Raw genomic sequence first — 24,053 nt, forward strand, 5'->3', positions numbered from 1 at the left:
GACCTGAGTGCCGAAGGGCGTGGAGCAGGACGCACAGACTCAATCGACAGACACATCTGTACAAACCACAAACATATCCTCCCAAGTCACGTGGCAGGCCAAACCCCGTGACTCGCGTGAGGCGAACGTTCCGTGACATTTAGCGTGTTAAATGTGTGTTTTGGCATGTTAAATGTGTGATTTTAACAAGGTAAATGTGTAGTTTAGCGTGCTAAATGTGTGTTTTGGCATGTTAATCGTGTGGTTTTAGCATGGTAAATGTGTGTTTTGGCATGTTAAATGTGTGGTTTTAGCATGGTAAATGTGTGGTAAATGTATGGTTTAGTGTGGTAAAAGTGCGGTAAATGTGTGGTTTAGTGTGCTAAATGTGTGGTTTTAGCATGGTAAATGTGTGGTAAATGTATGGTTTAGTGTGGTAAATGTGTGGTAAATGTATGGTTTAGTGTGGTAAATGTGTGGTAAATGTGTGGTTTTAGCGTGGTAAAAGTGTGGTTTAGCGTGCTAAATGTGTGGTAAATATTGCCCCATCCCTACCCCTATTAGTTTTATACCCATTCCCTGTGGTGGCGTAATCAATGTGGTTAGCACGTCACGCTCAAGACCAACATACTCCAAGAATCCAGGCCTTGCTGGCATGTGAGCACGTCCTCGCTCTGGTGTGGTGTGTGAGAGGCAAAGATAATGGATGAGTCATCAGTCTTTACGCAGTGCTGGAGCCATCCGTGAGAGGCTGGTGTGCTGTACCCCACGGCGTCTGGTGTGTGGAGCGTTCACGCTAACGCACAAAAGCAGGGTAAACTCAGACAAACGTGAAGCCCACAGTTTCACATTAATGATGAGCTGTCTGTCATGGTCTGCAGTATTACAAACACATAGGAGCTGGAAGTTCACTGAAGTTATTTCTTGGTCTTTCAAATCTGTCCACGAGAGCAATGCACTTCAGTGTATTCAAACCTCATTCACCTTGAACATGTTTGACAAAAAATGCAAAACAGCTTTTAAACTTTGGACATCTCACACATTTTTGGTTCACCGTTGACCTCGGCTACATTGACATCTTATTAGTTTGTATCCCATTTTGGCTTGCTCGTGTCTTGCTAGCTTCCATCACAGAGGTTTAATATTCTTTTTGAGCTCACTGATGGCGGTCCAGACCTTTTGCTTTGTAATCGCGTTTCTTTCATTCAAACTCACCGCTTTCCCTGCCATCATATCCACAGAGCTTCACAGAGCGCCAGCTGCAAGCCACATGGCAAATTCCCACAGGACTCTTTCCCCCAGCATGTCCATGTGACTGGTGACTTGACTACAGTTGCTGTCTGTCCCACATCGCAGGGATTCTTGTTTACAGATGCAAACATATTTTCGCATTCATAACTCCTACACAGTCTTCTCCTGTTCTATATTATAGACCCAGTGGGCAGGAACCTTTCCAAGCAGATTATATAGTGTCACTGTGCAACCGTCACAGCGAGACCCAGCACTGTTATGCAGGCTAGCGTCTGAAGCCAGTGAATACCCGATACGAGACCATGAGGCTGAAATCTGCCTTCGTCTTCTACCAGAATGTCTTTCCTTAATGGACTTCATCCAACCAATCACATTTAAGCCTGTGGCAGAATTCTTTAAATGGAAATTTCAGAAAGACAGGAAAAGTTATACTGGTTAAACACAACGGAAAACCATGATGGGCCCAGTGAGGTGAACACTTCCCCACAGTGTGTGTGTGTGTGTGTGTGTGTGTGTGTGTGTAGGTGGGGGGTTTCAGCTGAACCAGATGGCAATTTTCTTCCTCTCATCTCTTCCTCTGACTCCAGATCAGCTGTAATTGGTAGCATGGCCTGATTAGAGCTAGTCATACTTGTCTGGGACTGACTGCTGCTCCTGCAGTTGGGTGGCAAATTCACACATAATCCCAATGGCGGTCTACGTTCTGAGAACAATTCTGTGTGCGTGTGTGTGTGTGTGTGTGTGTGTGTGTGTGTGTGTGTGTGTGTGGGCGCGTGTGTGTGGGCGCGTGTGTGTGTGTGTGTGTGTGTGTGGGCGCGCGTGTGTGTGTGATTGTTTGTACGAGAAACGGGGACGTCCAAGCCAACCCTAATCACTCAGCCTCAGTGGATTCTGCTCTGTCTTACGCCACTTTTGTTCTTCTGCTGCTGAGATGTCCTCTAATTGCACTCTGGCTGCATCTGTCTCTCCTTCCTCCTTCTCTCTCTCTCTCTCTCCCTTTCTTTTTTCCCTCCATCGCTTCCCATCTGTCTGTTCCTCTCGTCTCTCTCTCTCTTTTGCTTGCCTTCAGTGTGACTTTACTGTTACCATTGAGCTAATGAGTAAGCATGGCTATTTATCTATGAGAACAACATAACCACAGCAAATTATTGTGGTCAACACAGCCTTCCTTCTGTATGTGAAAAGGGACATGGCATTAACTCATCATTCCTGTAAGTAGCACAGGTGTGGGAGGGGCAAATCACTGTGGGAGGGGCATCTGTGGGGTTAACTGGGAGTTAGGCCTCTGAGAGTCTAAAAGCACCATCACCTGGTCACACCTGGTCACATGAGCATGTGCAACTGTTCTGCACTCCTGACGTTGACACTAGTTTGGTTTGTAACCCAGGCTGAGGGTCCCGTAAGCACTGTAGTCGCAGTGCAGGATCAGGGTTGCCTCATTAGTCTGGGGCAGGAGGACTGTGTTTGGGGTAGGCCAATGATCTGAGCTGTCAGCTTTAAACAGTCCTGCAGGCTGAGTAGGAGACTGGTGAGTGGGAGGTGAGTGGGAGGTTGGGACCAAGGCCGCATTACACCGAGTCTCAGTTTCAGAGTGTCCTCTCGCTACCTCTCCCGTGCGGGAAAAAGATACTTGCTGGTTAAACAACCTTGGCCACATACAGGGATCTGCTTCCCCAATACTCAGAAATGGCTTCATTCACATAGTCTGTGTTCCTACGTCTTACTGAAGCGAACTGCGGAGGGCAGAATTGATATATTGTATATTGATCTGATTGCATACTGTGTGGCATTTGGTTCTGCTGATAGCTGAGGAGATGGTTTCTTCTGGTGGGACAATCTAAATGTTTACAGAGGGTAGAGCACGGCAGGTTTTACACTCTAAGATCAGTAGCAGTTGGTATTGCCAATGCCTGACAATAGTTTCGGCTAACGCATGGAAATTCTCTTCCTCAGTTAGGAATGAGAGATGTGGAGTCTATACCAGAGCATATCAGAACACAACAACCTCACCCTGTCTCGTGGAGTCTCACCCTGTCTCGTGGAGTCTCACCCTGTCTCGTGGAGTCTTAGTCCTGAGGCTGTGTGTCTGTGCCAGGTGAATCTTTTTCTCTGACCAACATTGTCAGTAGGCTCACCATGGCCGACAGTACTGCGACCTTGCCTAACATCTCCCCATCCCCCATGTGTCTGCAGGCTTTAAGCTCCAGAACCCTAAACAGAGGATCGGCACAGCACTGCTGTCCATGCAGGGGCCTTGTACCAGGGTAAAATGGACACAGAAAAATTATATAATGGGTCTAACAGCAGTTTGGGTACCATATATTTCAGGCAATATCCTAAATGCAGTATTTTCTTAATATTTTTATAAGATAAAAGCTTATGCTACAACATGTACATAAATGCTTTTTGGATTGCTCTGTTCTATTTTCAGGCAGTGTATTAAGGTGCTATTTACCGATACATACAGTGATTATGCTCATTCATGGTTCGAACACAAAAGACGCTATATATCAAAAACAACAAAACATCTCCCTGTATGCCTGAAATTACCCACAAATATGTTTCTCGAAGATTCAGCCCTTTTATCTCTCTATGGTGAACATCTTTTCAATTTACTTTAAGCACAGAGCAAAAACCTCAGTTTGGACTCAACAGTCCTGGTGCGTATGGAGGGCAGTGTATTATGGCGTGGTGTCACAAAGTCAGCGTGTCCTGAATGCGTCTGTGGTGAAGAAGCGGGACTTGAGGCAGGACTCCCGGCAGGACGAATGAGCCACACAGCCTGAGAAGCTTTTTTTCCTGTCCCAGCTGACTGGGCCACATAATGGAAATCTAGGCCTTGATGAATGGCCAAAAGGCACTGGAGCAAACCAAGGCGGAATAAACTGTAGGGGACGAACGCAGACAAAACGCTAACAAATACACTGCGAAGTACTCAGCAGGAAGACGGCTCATCTCAATTCATTACACACTATCACCCCTACACCTACACACACACACACACCCACACACACACCCACCTACACACACACTCATACACACACACACACCCACCCATACCCACCCACCTATACACATACACACACACACACACACACACACACACACACACACACACACACACACACACACACACACACACACACACACACACACACACACACACACTCACACACCCCAGCCCTGCTTTCATTCTGGATGCATGTACAGTTTTCATTCCACTATATAAAGGTTTACAGATTTAGAATTGTGTGTGTGTGTGTGTGTGTGTGAAGGATGATGTCTCTGGGTGTCAAGGTTGAGGCAAATTTACTCTTGACCAAGCCTTGAGGAACAGTCAGGGTTCTTGGAGATTTAGAGTGCCAATCTCATGTTTTAAGGGTAAGGCAACAGCTTCTCAATGAGGGCGAATTTTAATATCTGTGGAACACAGATCCCAGCCAGACCTTAAATAGCTCCATCACGCTCCATCCAGTAAGACGTCCTCCCAGATGTGGTGATCACACGCCTGGAGAACACACATCTACTGGAGAACACACGTATACTGAGGAACACATGTCTACTGGAGAACACATGTCTACTGGAGGCAGATGCTTTCCCCACTAACCACTTACAAGCGACGCTGGAGAAGAGAGAGATGTGCTCATCTGGTCAGGTCCCTCTTCCTGCTGCCTCTCTAGCCCCAAGCCAGCCAGCAGAAGATTAAATAGGAACTAATGTGAGAGGTAATGTTATTTTGAATTCTATATGATTGGTATATCTGTCAGCAGGAAAATTAAAGTTCAGTATTTGTGAAGTGCCCTCATGCTGGGGTAATGAGAGAGAAGATGAATTATCTTTCATGCAAGGTTTCATTTTGGTATTAATGCGCCTGTATGCACACATGCACGCATACACACACACACACACACACACACACGCACACACACGCTCACAGGCTCACAGACACACACACACACGCGCACGATGTGGAGTGTCATGACTTATTTCCAGGAAAAGGCAATCCAACTCGTTCCTGGTTTGTCCAGAAACACGATGACAAATGGTACACTCACAATCTGCTAGTCATTTATGCTGTAAAACGTCGTTAACAAAAAACAAATTTCTTACGTTTGGACACAGACACAACTCTCACTCAGAACTGTGATCAGAGCTTCACTGGTTATTGGCACAGTTTAGAATGGGCAACCAGCCAACACTTCAGAAGAATGTGTTCTAGGGAAAATTGCTCAATATCAATGCATTGTAGCACTCTAAGAGAAACTCGATGCCTTGTAAGAGTTTACTAGTGGTAGGGAGAAGGAGAAGCACAGGAAGAAGCATATCCGACCGACCACAGCGCAAAGTTGACAACCTAATTATTAATCACTGCAAATGCAGCAACATGACACTTTTTAATTAATTGGCTGGCTATGTGTGGCCTATTTGCCAACATGTTTGGGGAGTAGGTCTTACAGCGTGGGTAAGGACGTGTTATATTTAATTAGGGCTGGCGGCTTCCCTTACAGTGCAGCTTAGTCCCCGGAGCAGGGCGACAGTAACTGGCGCCTCCCTGTGGACGGGTAGAGGTGCAGCTTTTCAGATCACATACACAGACAATTGCACGTTTCCACCGTAATCAGAAAGGCCATCTAGACCCAGCAATCGGAAATCAGCTCTCTCAACAAAACGGCTCCAGTCTGCACGCGTTGCAGGATTTTTAATTAAAATTCTGTCTTCTCTCCTTCTCGGTCTCACCAGCGGCTCAGTTATGAGGGATGAAATTTGAACAATTCACAGCGACACTTATTCTTTCCCAGTTCATATCAGCAAAGTTTGATGTGAATTACTGTCGGAGGACGAGAGAAAAGGCGCAATTAATAGCAAAAGAGCTTCGGCAAAATACGTTTAGCTCTGAACCTTTTCAGAGGGGTGTGTTATTAGCTGGAACATGGCTGCCTCATCTCTGGTCTTCTATCTGTCTGCTGTGCGTGAGGTGATCGGACAACCATCGCAGGTACCGCCTCTTGTCAGTGACGCTTTAAAATAAAAGAAAACAAGAAAGAAGAACTAATATTGCTGTATAGAGAAACAGTGGTTCTGAGTGTTTGGCCCTAAACTGAATTCTGTAGGCACCAACCGGAACCCTGGAACCCCAGAACCCCGGTGCAGTGTCAGCCTCTGCCGTCAACTCCGGGCTGGACATTGTGACTATGGAAATGTAGCCGTTGGGAGAGATTTTCTTTAGACATCTCAGTGTTGTGTCAATTCCACAAATTACTTCACACCATAGAATGATTTTATAAGTGATCAATATTATATCAATGCTATAATATGCCACTGTGAAGATAAATGAGGCCTATTAAAATATTTAACCTTCGGTCCTTGAAACAACATGGCATTGGTTTTAAAACATTAGCCTGTGGGCTTCCTATTTTTGTTGGCAATGGTGCACATTTAGGGCAGGAATCTGGAGGCAGATCCTCCGTGACCTTCAGCTGGTGGCCCTGTAGTCCTGTTCCAGCTCCCAGCACACCTGAGGCAGGTACAGAAGGGCTGGCCAACCTTGTCTGTGCAAGGATGCTCTGGCTTAGTCCCGTGGTTATTTCAGTCTGCTAATTGCTAATCAATCAATCAGTCAATCAATCTATATATCTATCTATCCATCCATCCATCCATCTATCCATCTATCCATCTATCGCTCGATCAATCAAAAGTCTCTAAGGTAACGGCTACTGCTGTGGTCAGTGGTCATAGTATTGCGTCTCTAATAATCTCATATTACTGTGGATGAATTTTATATACAATCATGATAGATCATGCAGGCACAATGGCAGGAAACTATGATGAGCTCATAATTCCAAGAACAACATTTCACGTATAATATTGTGCGGCCTTTTCTACTGGCTGTCTTCCAGTTTGTGATGGCCGTTTGAAATTCAATTTGAGCAGATATGAAAAAATCCATAGGTAATTATATGAGTTGAGACTCAATTACTGTATCTTATGTCTACTGTTGAATAAATCAATCCAGCTTAATGATGTGTCAAAAATGCGTCCCCTTCTCCTGGCCTTGACAGCACCCACAAGTACAGCGCATCAAAAAGTCATCTTATTTTACCCAGGAACCCACCTCAGGCTTTCATTAAACATTCATAAGACATGATTCACCCTTCTATATGACATTCATACTGGCGTAACTATTAAACAATATAAAACAGATTTATTAATTATTATTCTGTATCTTCAGTGTGCTGATTCTTCTCCCTTCCACAGAAAGGCACAATTATTCATTCATTTATTTTTGCAGTCAATTAAAAAATGAACAGATATATGATAAATATGCTGGCCTTTCTATACCCTGGTCGGCAGCAAAAAGTCACACATATGATTCAGTATTGAGTGCTGCTTACTACAGAATAAACAGCCTCGTTTTAGAAGCTAAATCCTCATACACTGATGACACACATACACACACACATACATACACACATTCAAACTCACACACAAACGCATACACATACACGCCCACCACACAATCAGCACACACACACACAAACTCACACACATACACACCCACCACTCAGTCAGCACACACACACACATACAAACTCATACACACACGCCCACCACACAAACAGCACCCCCACACACATATCTTACAAACACACAGTGCGCTTAAAGCCACACACTCCTCCCTGCTAAATTATTACCATGGGTGGTGAGAGTCGGTGGAAGAGGGGATGAATTTACCCGTTAGCATAAATCCCCTGAGTGTGTTTCTCTTACCTTAAAGAGCCAGGGCACCAGCACTGGAGTGACATGCCTCTGATCGTTAATACCTTACTACTTTGAAAGCACTTTATACATCACCACAACATGGAAACACACCCAGACACAATTCCCAAAAGTGCAGTTTAGACAAGCACTAAAAGCTATTTAAATCTTTTTAAGGGGAGTTAAAGATGGCAGGATACATGCTGCTTTTTGCAGGACTATTAGGAATAGTAAATGTGTAATATGTCCACTGTGTTTCAAACAGGGTGGAACATAACTGTAATTCATCGGACCAAACATGAGAGCTTAAGTCTATCTTAGTGTTGAATCAAGAACACAGACTTCTGGGAAAAGGGCAAAAATCCACGCGTTGAGTCAGTGGTGGCGGCTGCATTTTTTTCCATTACCTGAGATATGGATTTTCCATAGAACCGTATTGGATGGTGATGAATGAGGATGGACAACATTCCAACATTCCCTGCCTGTAGGTTATTTATAAGTTTGATTGTTTACAGCCTGGAAATACTGAGATGCCCATGCTGGCAGTATTCCAACATCAAAGGAAGGACACGGTAGTTTAGAACTCAGTGTCCGGGCTGATTATGGTAGTGTGAATGAGCGAGAGGGAGAGAGAGAGAGAGAGAGAGAGAGAGAGAGGGAGGAGGATGAAGAGAGGGAGAGAGAAGGAGAGAGAGAGGGAGGGAGAGAGAGGGAGAGAGAAGGAGGGAGAGAGGGAGGAGGATGAAGAGAGAGAAAGAGAGAGGGAGAGGGAGGGAGAGCCAAAGAAAGACAGAGCCCAGGAACGCACAGGTTCTGAGATACATTTCTTTTTCGTGGATTAAATCCAGCTCCGAAAATGGAGGCACGTGTCAGTCTATCAGAGGACTTCTGACCTTGAGCTGAAAGCGGTAATGGCCTTAAAATGCAAATAAAAGACATGCTAGTTCTGGAATTGACCATGCGGCGTTTTGATATCTTACCAAATTATTAATAGCTCTCTTTATTTAGTTTTGAAAACAAGGATTTATTGATCATGCCACCACGTGGTGCAGAACAGCGCGGGAAGTCTTTGTTGCTGGAGATGACCTGCTGATGACTTTCTGACCTGTAACTCCAGTCTGCTGATCAACATGACCCCTTTCACATCCCAAGTTCAGCACAAGGTGCTGTTTACTGAAAGCAGTAGGGAATCAAATAGCTGAATATATGCATATGTGATTGTACAGAAACTTTCTGAATTTCTGCTGTTGTCTCCTGTTAGACAGCGAACATAAAGTGTAGCCTGTAAATGTGCCAACATGATCTGAACTATTCCCACTATCCCATCATTAACAGACCACAATGTCCACACAATGGCTGTATCACCCAGTTAGTTGGGTTAGATTTTGTTTATACGGAACCATCCCCTGCTCAACTTATTAAAGATCACTGGTTGGCTTTTCTTGCTTGTGCTAGCTCTGTGGGGAGGTGATGGAGTCTGACTGGAGAGCAGTTTATTTATTTATTCATCTGTTTACTGTTTATTGAAAACAGTGTTCAACATGAATCACAGAGCTGCGAAAAAGAAAGACAACTCACCTTTTGCTTTGCTCTTCGTTGCTGCCTCTGAGAGAGAGAGAGAGGGGGGGAGAGAGAGGGAGAGAGAGAGGGAGAGAGAGGGAGAGAGAGAGAGAGAGAGGGGGGGGAGAGAGGGAGAGAGGGGGGGGAGAGAGGGAGAGAGAGAGAGGGAGAGAGAGAGAGAAAAGGTTAGGCAGGTTCCAGGAGTAGAACATGCTCTTGTGGAGAGACGTTGCTTCCGAGTGGTACCCCTGATGCAGGCTGCTCTGCGTCACCCAGTCTGGAGAGAGCTGGTGTGTGAATGCATATGTCTTGTCCTTTCATTATGTGGACCTTCTGTTTTGCATTTCTGGCTTGATGAGGAGCATAATGGAGATATTTTACAGTGTCTGCCATCTGCATAGATCTCTCCGCAAACCCTGCTGAATAATTAAGTTCAACCTCTCAGAGTCAATATGGAACATCAAAGGATGAGGTGAGACTAATGACTGAAATGACACCTCCAAAGTTTCTGTGTGGAACAGCAATATGACGAAAGGGAAGCGCACTAATGTCTTTTATCAGAGTAACGAGGAACTTTTTAAAAACTTTTATGACAGACCAGATTAAAACAGGAGACATGTATTATGCACAGTTTGAGTAATTACTAATACATGCACTGTATAATACCTTGTTGACACAGCGAGTTTTGATATACTGATATATGAATAACACAGTGGGTCATCAGTTCTGCACTAGACATGGAGATTTGTTTTAAGAACAGAAGCTTGTGTAGAAGGTTGAATACCTTCAGACCAAAGCAGACGGAGTGTTGGGATGTGCAGGAGCTGAACTACTCCATCCAGGGTTCCTCGCTCCAGGTGGACAGGGGGTTTCGTGCTGTTTTTGACATTTGTTAATCCCAAGCAAAGCCATTCCTATTCCTTACATGAATGTCATTAATCTCGAAATCCATGTGTGGTGTAGGAACCTAATAGTGTTGACACAGTCAAACCCCTTGATGAGACTGTCCATGCTGTGGGCTGGGACTATTCGCCTACTCCTGGGGGTAAAGGCACTGGGCTCTCACCACCCACCGGAGTGCAAAGACTCGTAATCGAACTGGATTTGTTCTGTGTTAAGACTGTTTCTATTAGTCTGGCTATTCTGGATTGTTCATGGAGAAAATCAGTAAGAAAAAAGACTCCCACTGTAACGCAGTTTCTCTCCAGTGTAGCGCTGCATTATCTGTTTCCAAGGCCAATTCTAATGTCTGCAGGAACATTAGTGTAAACACAGACTACACTTCACATCTCCCACCTCTGTCATTTTAACAGTAATCAAAACAACATACACATTCTTCCTCCGGAAGGGTTCCATTGTCTGCTCAAGACTTTAACGGATGGCCTCCATTCCTGGCTGTCCTTATGAAAGCACGACAATGAGGAGAATGGCAAGTCGGCTAATCTACTGAAGGAGCCACCATCTCTCTCTCTCTCTCTCTCTCTCTGTATCTTTCCCCCTCTCTCTCCTTCTCCCCCCTCTATCTTCCCCCTCTCTTTCTCCCCCCTCTCTCTCTCTCCAGTCTCTCTCTATCTTTCCCCCTCTTTCTCCCCCTCCTCTCTCTCCCTCTCTCTTTCTTTCTCCCCCTCTATCTTCCCCCTCTCTCTTTCTCCCCCTGTCTCTCTCTATCTCTCCACTCTCTCTATCTTTCCCCCTCTCTCTTTCTCCCCTCCTCCCCCTCTCTCTATCTCTCATTGTCTCTCTCTCCATCTCTCATTCTCTCTTTCTTCTGTCTCTACTTCATTCTTACTCTCCCTTTCTCTCTCTCTCTCTCTCTCTCTCTCTCTCTCTCTCTCACTCCCACTCACATTCTTTCTCTTCCTCCCCTGTTTCAGATATGTGCCTGTATGTGAGAGAGAGCAGTCCCCTGTAGTGATTAGTCTAAGCATCCACGAGGAAGGGTTTGTCCTCCGCTGCAGGAGAACAAGACAGCCTGGCGATCTCCCTCCACTGAGCTCAACCGGGCAGCTGCTCTGTCCACGGGGCCAAACAGCTCGACCCTCGGGGCGCTTTGGCTTCAACTGACCCCTTGTCAGAGAGCAACTCATCATATTCTGACCACAAACTGTGTGCATGTGTGTGTGTGTGTGTGTACACACCTTTGTGCTCTGTCTGCCTGGCAGAGACTTTTGGTGAACTGTATTTACTGAATTTTATGAACAGAGCAATATCTTATTAATCTTATTATTTTATTAATCTGTACATTACCGATTGTACAATAATCCTCATAATTCCATTCACTTCCTGTTTATGACGGCACCCTGCGCTGTGGCTCTAAACTATCGGTCATTGCAGAGGTGAAGCTGGTGACACAGAGTCATGGATGTGCCATCAACTTCTCTGTTCTGGAAAACAGCTTGCAACATCACAGTACTCTAAACACATCCCTTGAGAAGATTCCAAAAGCTGTTTCTGCAATCTGCTGTAGAAAATTCCAGAGTCTGGGAAATGGCTCACTGAGAAAGTGCTATACTCGGATAAGCTGAAACGCTTCTATTTTCGGATATTCTTGTGTGGGAACGCGGGCGTTTCCTTTGCCGTTACACAACCTCTGTTGAGGTTATTCCTCTGCGTTTACGTATTTCTTTAGAGGAACAGTCCCTGACGCCCGTAAGACATCTCCAGTATCATCAGGTGAAAAACGGGGAAGGTTTCTTCACAGGCAGTCTGATCCATACATGGCAAAGCCAACGAAACATGACTTCCTTCCATTTCTTCCGTTCTTCTGGTCTGACCAGAACCTCAAAATGCTGCACCTTGGTAGTCTTGCGTCTACTCCGTGTGTGTGAGGTTGAATTGTCTTGCATCCTCCCTGTCCACAGCTGTGTGAGGTAGAACCGTCTGGCATCCACCCCGTCCTCAGCTGTGAGGGGTGATGGTGTACCCTGTCACTGCTCTGCTGCTTTCTGCCTCTGTGACCACCTCTGTGTTAATATTTGATATCCTCTGGATTATTGATGAAGACCGAGGTGTCTGTAATGGGCAATGCCGTAGGCCATCCACAGCGACAGCTTAAAACAATGCATGAAACGCGAGAGAAAAGCCAAACAAACACTTCAGCCTCCCCTAAAGGGACACTTAATAGTTTCTGTTTCTACTCCCCTTCACTGACTTACTAAAGAAGAGACGTAAGGTTAAAAATGAAGGGCTGAATACAAAAGATGGGGGAAAACCAGCCACATCTGAGAGCAAATATGACTAAAGCACCTTGGAAGAACAACAACTCCGTTGTACAATACGTGGACATATTGTCCACGGTTTGGTTTGGTTTTCAGGACCTCCATAGGAGAAAATGACACAGTATTCCAAAGAAATTACCCTAAAGCACACGGCAAGAGAGAAAACTATCATCAAAGACAAAAGAAAAAAGGAAAACACAAAGTGGAGAATGTTAAACTGTATTTTATTTCATTTAGTCTTCTGTCTCCACAAACAAAGAACAGAAAGATAGAGGATGACTTTTTGGACTGCAGGAAAATTTCAAATAAATGTCAAATAAAATAACTTGCTGGGTGCTGAGCCCCTGTCATGATTCTTAAGGTAGTAACATCCAGCGTGGCGAAGCATCCCAGCTGCTCACACGCCCTTCTAACAGACCCGACACATGCGAGGTCTCCCAGTATTCCCAGTGTGGAGAATTCACTTTCCCAGAGTAGTGAATATAGCTGACTGGAGTACCAAAAGGACTAGAGGAATCTCTTTAATGTGTTATTATTAATCTACAATCTAACCTAATCTACAACCATTAATCTACAATCACTAGTTTATAAATATGCACTCAAGGTCCGTAGAGCAGCAGAACAAACACCTCGATTTCCACCTATTGTCTTCTTTGCAACAAATTATGGTAATAACTGTTGGGTACAACTGGTTATAATTGGTAGAAGTCATATTACACTCATAAGATACGCTTGCGTGTACATGGTTGGAACATTTGCACCCCTGCATCTTTCCTATCCAAAGAACAGAACACAACTTCAATTCTGTCTTGCAGACCTTCCCCCTTGGTGGTGCTGGGATTCAAATCAGAATACCGATCATCAGGTGAGCTTGACTCCACACGACAGAGCGTCTACAGGACAGAGCGTCTACAGGACAGAGCGTCTACAGCACAGAGCGTCTACAGGACAGAGCGTCTACAGGACAGAGCGTTCATCAGGTGAGCCATTAACGTCCCCTAGCCAGCCAACTAAACCTCCGTTGCCTAGACAACGCGTTCGTCAGCACAAGGAGGGGACTGGGAAAATGACTTTAACATTAAGCTCCTCGGCCCTTTGCATGCAAGTTTGTGGCATCTCGCATGCATGCATATATATATATATATATATATATATATATATATATATATAGAGAGAGAGAGAGAGAGAGAGAGAGAGAGAGAGAGAGAGAGAGAGAGAGAGAGAGAGAGAGGGGAGGGAAGGAGAGAGAGACAGAGGGGGGAGGGAGGGAGAGAGGGGAGGGAAAGAGAGGGAGGGGAGGGAGAGAGAGAGGGAGGGGAGGGAGAGAGAGGAGGGAGAGAGGGAGGGGAGGGAGAGAGAGAGGGAGGGGAGGGAGAGAGAGGAGGGAGGGAGAGAGAGAGAGAGAGAGGGGAGGGAGAGATAGAGAGAGAGAGAGAGAGAGAGAGAGAGAGAGAAAGGGGAGGGAGGGAGAGAGAGAGAGAGAGAGAGAGAGAGAGAGAGAGAGAGAGAGAGAATGGTAATGGTGATGAAGCCTGCATCTCCCTGGAGGATAGATGACCCGTCAGCGAGGTACATCCCGCTCACCCCCGACGTCTGTCTACAGCACGGATGACATCGGCATCTGCCTGTCTGCATACGCACCGGGACCAAAACAACTCAGTGGCATTCTGAGCAAAGTAAATTAGGGAAAAGGGGCATTCCATTGCTCCCCATCGAGTTGTGTACATGCACATGACAGTCGACTTAATTAAAAACGTTAGGCTACCTGTGAAGGATTGAATATGGATGTGGCTACAGAGTTAATGATATCCACACTGATACCTCAGTGACAATTAAATATAATTGATCTTCATCAAACACACCTAGATATGGCTAAACAAAAACGCTGACATAATTTAAATGGTCTCGGACTCATTTCTGTCTTAGTGAGACCATGAAAGCCATTAGACATCAACAAAAGTAATGAGACCTACATATATTAAGAACTGGACTTTAAAGAAAACACTACTGTAGTGTAGACTGACGTAGACTGATTAAGTTTAGACTGACAGACTGGCGTAGACTAAGTGTAGACTAAGTGTAGACAGACAGACTGTTTAAGTGTAGACTGATGTAGACTGTCTGAGTGTAGACTGACATAGGCTGTTCAAGTGTAGACTGACGTAGATGGTTGCTTTACGACATGTTACACGTGAGGTTTGTTTGGTCAGGGTGTGACTTTACCTGATAAATGAACACTGCAGAGGGGCTTTAATTCCCAGGTTAATCAAAGGACATTCAGTGCATGTGAGAAGCTGTAGCTAACGAGACTGTGCGCCTCAGACAGAGGGGACACAGTGCCCCCCTGAGGCAGTGCCATCCCATCTGGTCCCCTGGGTCAAGTCGTCTCATGTCACCATGACCTTCTAGAAGCCTGTGCCCTAAATGGTTTTCCATCCATGTAGGCTGTGACCTTTCTGGCTTGCAGGAGTTTAGCATCACTGCTGCACCGCTACGATACACCGCCTGCTCTGGAGATGAGATCGGCGATCGCTGACAGCAAACGCATGCTTCAAAGAAGCGCAGGTCACCTCTCCTCCATGGTCAGCAGCTCCAGAGTGTACAAGCCAGCATGGGATCTGGATTCTGCTTTTACTGCCCCAGCCTTAATGACACCGTGGTGACACTTAGAGAGAGGGGGGGGGGGGGGGGGGGGTAACCTGCAACGTAACCGTTCAGAGATTCAGGCTTATAGTGCAATCAGAGTGTGACACATGAATCTGAAACTCATGTGTAGACACACACACTCACACTCACACTCACACTCAAAAACACAATCACACACACACTCACACACACACACACACTCTCTCACACACACTCTCACACACACACTATTTTATGACCTGCAGATGCACACAAACAATGTTAAGCGTTGTTCCATCTAGTTTTCTAGATGTTAACACAGATAAGTACTCTGACTCATCTGTTACTTATATTCACGCATTCGTTACCTTTCTCAGGAATAGGCTATACAAATTTTATCATGTCTTGAATTTACTTTTTTGCTATAAAACATAAATATAAGGGTAAAATTAATAACCCTTATAAAGGAAAATGGAATTTCAATTTAAAATACAATACAAATCATTTTAATCTCACAGTGTGGTTGTTTTTGGAACCTGCAGTGAAACCTAATCACAATAGTCCTTTGAGAGAATTGCATGTAGTTATTTAAAATTCTGGTGAAGGAGAAAGGTTGAGTTTAAAGGCATCTCCCACTGGACACGTTTGGGAGCTCGAATATCAGACGGTTTCCCGTAACAGGAAGGCCGTACTACTCAGAGCGAAGAACAGCACAGGGGCCTTACGTAACGGTACCAGTAACAGCACACATACATACTCATAACACACACACACACACACACACACACACACACACACACAGACTCGATTCTTTAATGAGACCATTCACCAGAGAAAACTATGAGTTGAATGTTTTGTTATCCAACGGATAACACGTATGTGAATTTAGATCCACCACCATTAAAAGGGAAAGGCCTGTAGGACTGGAATGTAATGAGTGGGTAGTTTTGTAGAACACAGCAGGAAGACAGCCAATCACTGAACACTAAACAGAGAGGCAGAGAAGTATGTGATTATTACTCAAAAACTAAAATAAGAGGGATAAATAGAATAACTAACTAAAACACCCAGGAAAATTAGAGCATGATGGATTTGACCATTGGAGGTGTAATTCTAGTGTGGGCACAAGTCTGAATACTCATTGACTCATTTGCTCAATGTAAACCATGTTTAATCATAAAACACTCCATCAGTCACAATTCAGGCACTGTTTCCCTAATGCACTGCCATTATTCTGTGTACCATAATATTCTGTAAATGGTATTATGGCTATATACTACTATCATATTCATATCTGTATATTTGAAATGTTTCAAAAACAAACATGTCAGCTGTGAGATCCGTGTAGGAACTTGTTGCATCTGGTTAAGCGGAACAGCCAGTGGACTCACGAGAGACGCGGCGCGACGCGCCACACTCCAAAGACCAAGAGATACATCACCATTAAATGATGTGTGTGTTCTGCCTCTGCCTGCCCACAGACAGCAGGCAGCACAGAACTACATCACCAGATGGTGCACGGATGTGTGGTCCCAAGCCATTAGCTGTAACCTTTGTGATAAACATACACACGGCAGTAAATAAGAAAAACAACTTCACATACCTTTATTGAGACAAATACTTTACAGTCTTCTGACAGTGGGCATGCACATTAATGCACACGTTTAATTGTGTAATCTTTTGGTTTTTAATGGCCATGATCCTCAGTGGGGAATAAAGACTCATGGTGGTATAATAAACTGGTATGAATGTAGTGAGACGTGTAAATATAAAGAGAGACAGTGGTATGAATGTAATGAGACATGTAAATGTAAAGAGAGACAGTGGTATGAATGTAGTGAGACACATTTGTAAATGTAAAGAGAGACAGTGGTATGAATGTAGAGAAAGATGTAAATGTAAAGAGAGACAGTGGTATGAATGTAGAGAAACATGTAAATGTAAAGAGAGACAGTGGTATGAATGTAGAGACACATTTGTAAATGTAAAGAGAGACAGTGGTATGACTGTAGAGAAACATGTAAATGTAAAGAGAGACAGTGGTATGAATGTAGAGAAACATGTAAATGTAAAGATAGACAGTGGTATGACTGTAGAGAGACACATTTGTAAATGTAAAGAGAGACTGGTATGAATGTAGAGAGACACATTTGTAAATGTAAAGAGAGACAGTGGTATGAATGTAGAGAGACACATTTGTAAATGTAAAGAGAGACAGTGGTATGAATGTAGAGAAACGTGTAAATATAAAGAGAGACAGTGGTATGAATGTAGAGACACATTTGTAAATGTAAAGAGAGACAGTGGTATGAATGTAGAGAGACACATTTGTAAATATAAAGAGAGACAGTGGTATGAATGTAGAGAGACACATTTGTAAATGTAAAGAGAGACTGTGGTATGAATGTAGAGACACATTTGTAAATGTAAAGAGAGTGGTATGAATGTAGAGACATTTGTAAATGTAAAGAGAGACAGTGGTATGAATGTAGAGAAACATGTAAATGTAAAGAGAGACAGTGGTATGAATGTAGAGAAATGTGTAAATGCAAAGAGAGACAATGGTATGACTGTAGAGAGACACATTTGTAAATGTAAAGAGAGACAGTGGTATGAATGTAGAGAAACATGTAAATGTAAAGAGAGACAGTGGTATGACTGTAAGAGTGATACTTTCTCAGGCACGTTTGTTTGGCAACCTGCCATCCTCTAAGGGGAACGTGAGCAGATGTTTAGGTGTGCCATGCCACCATGCACAAACACATCTGACGTGTTCTCCTGGCATACTCTGCTGACCCCAAACACATGCCCAGCCTTTCAGGACACATCCCTCAGAGAGAGAGGAGAGAGAGCAATGGGGAGAGGGGCATAAATGAGCTGGGTTAGAGCCAAGAGCATCTTTTCTGCTTTCTTTCTGTGAGAGTTATTTTGAGTAAGAGAAGCACAGAGCGAGTGACCAGCCCTGTAGGGATGAGCTAGACAGCTGCTGAATGTGCTGCTGTCAGACCACCGCAAAATCAAGCCTATACACACTTATACGTGTTAATTACAGACCCTAGACAAATAATTCCTGTTTTACACATCACACTTGTGGATCGATTCCACACTAGAACACGGAGCAGTACTGCACATGTTCCTTGGCAAGTGGCCATTATCTGTGCAGCAGACAGGCAGTTCAGGCCGGCCTGCCTGTGTTACCCCAAATAATGTCCAAGTCAAACAGGTGTGCTCAGGCTTCCCAGTTTTACTGTCCAGTCTCCCTCAGGACTCACTGGGAGCTGAACGTTGTAGGAGCCTTAAGGAGCTGGTCTGGCCGTGCATGAATTAAACGATAAAGACCCTACTTTAAAAGCAAGACAGGAAGTGGAAACACTGATACTCAAAGTTGGAATGCGTGCCATTTTAAAAATCTATTAAAATGAATGAAGCATGAGGTCTTATTATTACAAATGAAGGGCCAAGATGAGAAATATCGTCCAGCGTCTGCAGCGTCTATCTGTCATCGCACGCAGAGACTCAGGACCTCTCACACCCCCAGCCCAAGAGTCCACACACACAGCCATATCTTAACTAGGCTCTGGAAATCCAAGGCAACTGCACGTCCTACTCACCCCCACATACCACCCTCATGCCCACGTTGTCAGGGTGATTCCCAATAATTCAATTTCCAGTTTAGTAATTCACTCTCAGTGCACACCAGCTCACTAGCTACAAACAGCAGATCTGTAATCCAAACAAGCATGAACTACTTTCTTTACACAACCCTAATTTGGGGAGTTTTTTTATTTTATTTGTGTGACCAGCATCTTATATGACCAGCTTGATGGGTTTAGAACATAAAAAGCGCTTAGAAAGGAGAAGACTGTTTCAGGTGGGTGTCAGTTTTGAGCATTTCCACGGCTGTTTGGATCAGACTACTGCATTGCTGTTTCATGCCCGGCCTTCTTCCAGAGAGCTCTGCTGTTGAAGTCATCAATTACAATCCTTCAATAAATTATCGAGCAATGGCAAGGCTAACCATATGGCCCATACTGAGCGATACAAACAGGGACACAGGAAGCCCTGCTACCGGGTTGCTTCGGGCCACCCGCACATAAATTACAGCGCGTCAGCAACACAACACTTTACCTACACAGGTCAGTGCAGTCCATAACCAAAATGAAAAGAGTCATTGTTCTCCCTGAGAAATGTGCATCGCATTTTATAAACACCCACCACACAAGCTGCTGGCTCAACTGAGAAATAAAAGAAAAAAAACTCACCTTTTTTTGTTCCTTAAACATTACTGTGTTATTTAATATTAATAGGTGTTTGCCAGGCACTGAGTGGGAATGTGTAGACTTCTTTTAACGAAGGCACCAAAACCAGCTCTGGACCACGTCCCTTTTTCTGAGGAGCTGGTGGAGCTCCACCCAGAATGGCCTTCACCAAGTCCCCTGCCAGCGTGAGCTTCTCCCCGAGCCCTTGTTCCTCCGTCCGCGCCGGAGAGGAGGATGAGGAGGATGCTTTTTAATGGCTCCAGGCACTTAGCATGCCAGCAGATGGGAGTCCAGTTGGCAGTGCTCTCATTACTGGAGCTGCAGGCTGTCCGTCTCTTCGAAGCCACCTGTCTGACGGGGCCAGGGACCTCTACAGCACCTGTGCTCCGCCATTACGCGTTATGATCAGGGATGGAGAGGGGAGGCATGTGGCCGTCCTGATACATTTGTGTGATCGCTGTAGAGGGAGGTGGACTAATGGTGTCATATGACTCTGCTTTTGAAGAAGACTGCGCCCACCGCCGGGATGGGGCCGTGCACAGACAGAAATATTATATTGCGATTATATTGCTGCATATTGTGATTATGCATATTAATACGTGGGTGAAACATGCATATGACTAATTATTATTTTATTATGAGTAGTTATTATGATATTTTGAATAGCATTATTTTAAGTTCAGTGAATCACATGATTCCTGACTGCAGTACCCATCAGAATGAGCAGCACACGTTTGTGGCATTCTGTTGCACACACAATATTCTTTGCAGCCATGATTACAGTTACATATGAAACGACAGAACGTGAAAGGTAAAACACAGCGATGCAAAAGCACAAATCCCAAGCCAAACCACAGGGTCTTTGTTAGCTGCTGAGAGACTCTTCAGTTCACCTGTCAGTATGTGGTGAGGCCAAGCCCAGCCGGTCACATTCACCCGTCTCATTTCTGCACACGCACACCAGACTCTGGCTGCCAGCCTATTAGTTCTGCCCAGCCAGGCACGAGGGGCATGTTTAGGCCAGACTCTGACTGAGCACGACCAGGAACTGCTGAGATGCTGAATTTAAGTGTACATGGACTCTGCCTCCTGCTTCCAGGCTGAGAATATGTATGATAACGATGAACCAGCGAGGCAGGAGGTCCAAACTCTATCACCCACTCAGAGATGGAGAGAGTTCAAATGCCATGGATCTGGACCACTGAAAAGCAGCTGGGTTGGTCCTCCAACAGCTGATGCCAGTGACATTTTGATGCCCCTCAAATGAGATGTCTGTAAAGATTACTTAGCCTATTTATCTCTCTCTCTCTCTCTTTCCCTCTCTCTCCCTCTCCCTCTCTCTCCCTCTCTAGCTGTGTAATTTGCATCTGCTTCAAATGAACTTTTATTAGGCCGACATTTGTGGACTGTTTACACAGCTTCCTTCTGTAGTTATAACACAGCACCACAGAATACTGCTCCATTCTCAAAATAACAAACAGAAATGCCTTTTATTGGTGGGAAACACTGCAAAGATGCCACCCTTTAATCTAATAAACAAGAACAAAACAAAAAAACTAATTATGCTGCAATTTCCCGTTCCTTCCCTTTAGGTTTCTCTGCTTAATTAGAAACGTAACATATGGCACAAGCATACATACCCGAGACGCAAAATATATTTAAGACATTTACTGTGTCGACTTCTGCTCCAGAGCAAACAAGCGGAGCGGCTCCCAGCCAAGTTCCCTCCCTGTGGGGTGATGCGTTTCTGTCTTGTAAAGCACACACCTTTAGATTGAGTGTATTACAGCAGGGCCGCGTGACGTCTCGGCAGTGATAGTGGTACCAGGCCTGCTCCATCCATCACAGGTAATCTGACGCCTTTTGCCCAGATTTGAACAGATATGCTCAGCCAAGAACAAACAGCTCATCTGTCACTGAGGATACGGTGGAGCAAAGCACTAGCCTTTAGCGCAGATGCACCACGGGGGCTCTTCAGGGGCAAATCCCAGGGTGGAGACAACATGATATCAACCCCACACTATAACTGCATCCTACTGGGGATGTAATTAACGCAGAAAAGCTGTACAAGGCACAGAATACCACCTGAGTGCTTTGAGTGTACGGAGGCCGTTGGTGTTGGAGAACACATGAGGGCATTGCAAGGATTTACGATGAAATTATTTGGGGATAAAATAAGTCATGTGGATGTAAGACATGTCTTTATTTATGTGCCTTTTCTAAGGTCAGAAAAACAAATCAGAGTAAGGTAGAAACTATGCCACCATTTTAGCTGGAACTAATGGACTCTGTCTGCAATGACCTGCCAAAAACTCTCGAGAACTCTTCACTAATTGGTAAATCACCTAATGCCTGTCATCATTAGAGCATTGCCCATGTTTTTACCACACAGAGACATAATGGAGAAGTCCAGGAGAACTCCAGGAGAAGTCCAGGAGAGCTCCAGGAGGGCTCTAGTCTTCTCCTCTCTGCTGCTGTATTATCGGCCCTTGAGTTTGCTCTCCAGACCAAAGCTTCGTTATTTTGCCCCACGTTTGATTTGCTGAAATGGTTGTAACGACTTGCTGTAATTTAGGGACATTTCTATCCCAGAGACATCAGTGTATATCCAGTGTACCAGCCCCTGTGATTGTTATCAAATGAAGCTAGTAGGTTAACAGGCCCATCTAGAAGTCACATTAAAGCCAAATATTTCACCACTAAGTACTTCTGTCTGTTGGTCTATAATCTCAGGGTTTAAATCACCTTGGATAGATCCATGGCTCACATACACCCTCTTGGTGAAATAACTAGTTTTAAATCATTTCTGAAAACATTTCAAATGTCACCTCTCATTTTGCTGATTGTATTGACCATGTCTCTTCAAAGTTAATATGAGAACAGACTACAGCTTACAGACTTGCTTTACAAGTGCGGTTGATATTATGGGTACAATATTTAGTTATTCGGCGAGATGGAAAGAAGAAGCGAGGTTTGTTTATAATCAGTCAAACTAATAGGTCTCTGTGGGCATAGTGTTCACAGCCGGCTAAATTCCCTTGATTCGATCATGTGTTCTGTCGAGTAGAAATGAAGGAAATGTGTTTCTTAACTGGTCATAATGCCACTCAACCACTAAGATCAGATCAGCAACTTTGGCTCTGTTTTTTTTTATCCTGCCAAACATATTTTCCCTTAAAACCAGTGTCTCTTTCAGACTCCTCAAAGCTCGCTGTACAACGTGTAATTTGGAGCTGTCTGAAGAGAATAACAATCATTAGATTTGCTCATGATCCATGCAGACAGAGACCCAGAAGCTCGTGGTGTCCTCCCAGACCACGCTCTCTTATTTCATTGATTTATTCCTCCCTTCCGTTTATTTGATGGTCCAGATTTAATCACCTCTCCAGAGGACTGCTCTGTGTATGAATAAAGTACCACAACACAGTCACTCGGTGGTATACAGTGTTCTCAGTAATATACAGTGCAACAGCACACAAGCTAATTGGTGTACAACCTAATTACTGTGCATGGTTTAAAGAACGTTAAAGCAGTAAATATGAAAATGAAACAGATTCAGTGAATATATCCAAATCATCCATGTTCTATAACAAAATCTTCTTTAATTAAAATGATATTTTAAAAAAAAGTTTTATTTGAGCAATTACATTGAAAATCAATCTGGATTCTGGGAAAGTGTTGCAAAGAAGTATTGGAAATCTGCAGAAGGAGAGAGAGAGAGAGAGAGAAAAAGAGAGAGAGAGGGAGAGAGAGAGAAATAGATAGATAGATAGATAGAGAGAGAGAGAGAGAGAGAGAGAGAGAGAGAGAGAGAGAGAGAGAGAGGGAGAGAGAGAGAGAGAGAGAGAGAGAAACATACTGAAGGTATGACAGACCAGGTCATTTCTTTCTCTGCTCAGGTGGAGTTGTCTGTCAGGTGATATTAAGCACCATGGTTTTCCCAAAATACGCCCAGAATCATTTCCGTAAGACTCCAGTCCAGCGCCAACCTGCCCAACCAAATCAAATGATCGCTCAGAGCTCGAGAGGGACCTGGAAGAGACCATGAGCAGTGAAACCCGATACTGTCCAATGGAGCATGCACATGAGTGGTGCAGACCACCAGAATTTAGGGGGTCACACCTGAGAAACATTCCCACTAGAGCAACATTCCTACAGGCATTGCGTTGGGTTTTTACTTCACACACGGGTTGCTAGTCACAGGACTTGAGTCGGTGCTGTCTGTCGCTGGGAACAGCAGCATGAGGGAACACTGCCGTGGTAAAGTCTCCCTTTTCCAGCACTGACTCAGTGGGATTACCCCGCGCACAAACACTTTCCACCGAGTTAGGGAGCCTGGACCATGAGGGGGGAGGCCAATGATGTTGGGCAGGTTATACCCAGCGAGAACTGTTTAAAAGGGACT

At 44.5% G+C, this 24,053-nt stretch overlaps 1 protein-coding gene across 3 annotated transcripts in view; it reads right to left on the minus strand.

Annotated features, from left to right (window-relative positions):
• Nucleotides 1–24,053, minus strand: part of cadm2b (cell adhesion molecule 2b) — a 118,718-nt gene that overhangs the window by 29,501 nt on the left and 65,164 nt on the right. For all 3 annotated transcript variants that reach the window (XM_027011998.2, XM_027011996.2, XM_027011997.2), the window contains exon 2: nt 9,565–9,591. In XM_027011998.2, the coding sequence (XP_026867799.2) occupies nt 9,565–9,591 (27 nt within the window). The remainder of the gene's footprint in view (nt 1–9,564; nt 9,592–24,053) is intronic.

Source organism: Electrophorus electricus, chromosome 15, assembly GCF_013358815.1.
Source record: "Electrophorus electricus isolate fEleEle1 chromosome 15, fEleEle1.pri, whole genome shotgun sequence".
Classification (NCBI taxonomy): Eukaryota; Metazoa; Chordata; class Actinopteri; order Gymnotiformes; family Gymnotidae; genus Electrophorus; species Electrophorus electricus.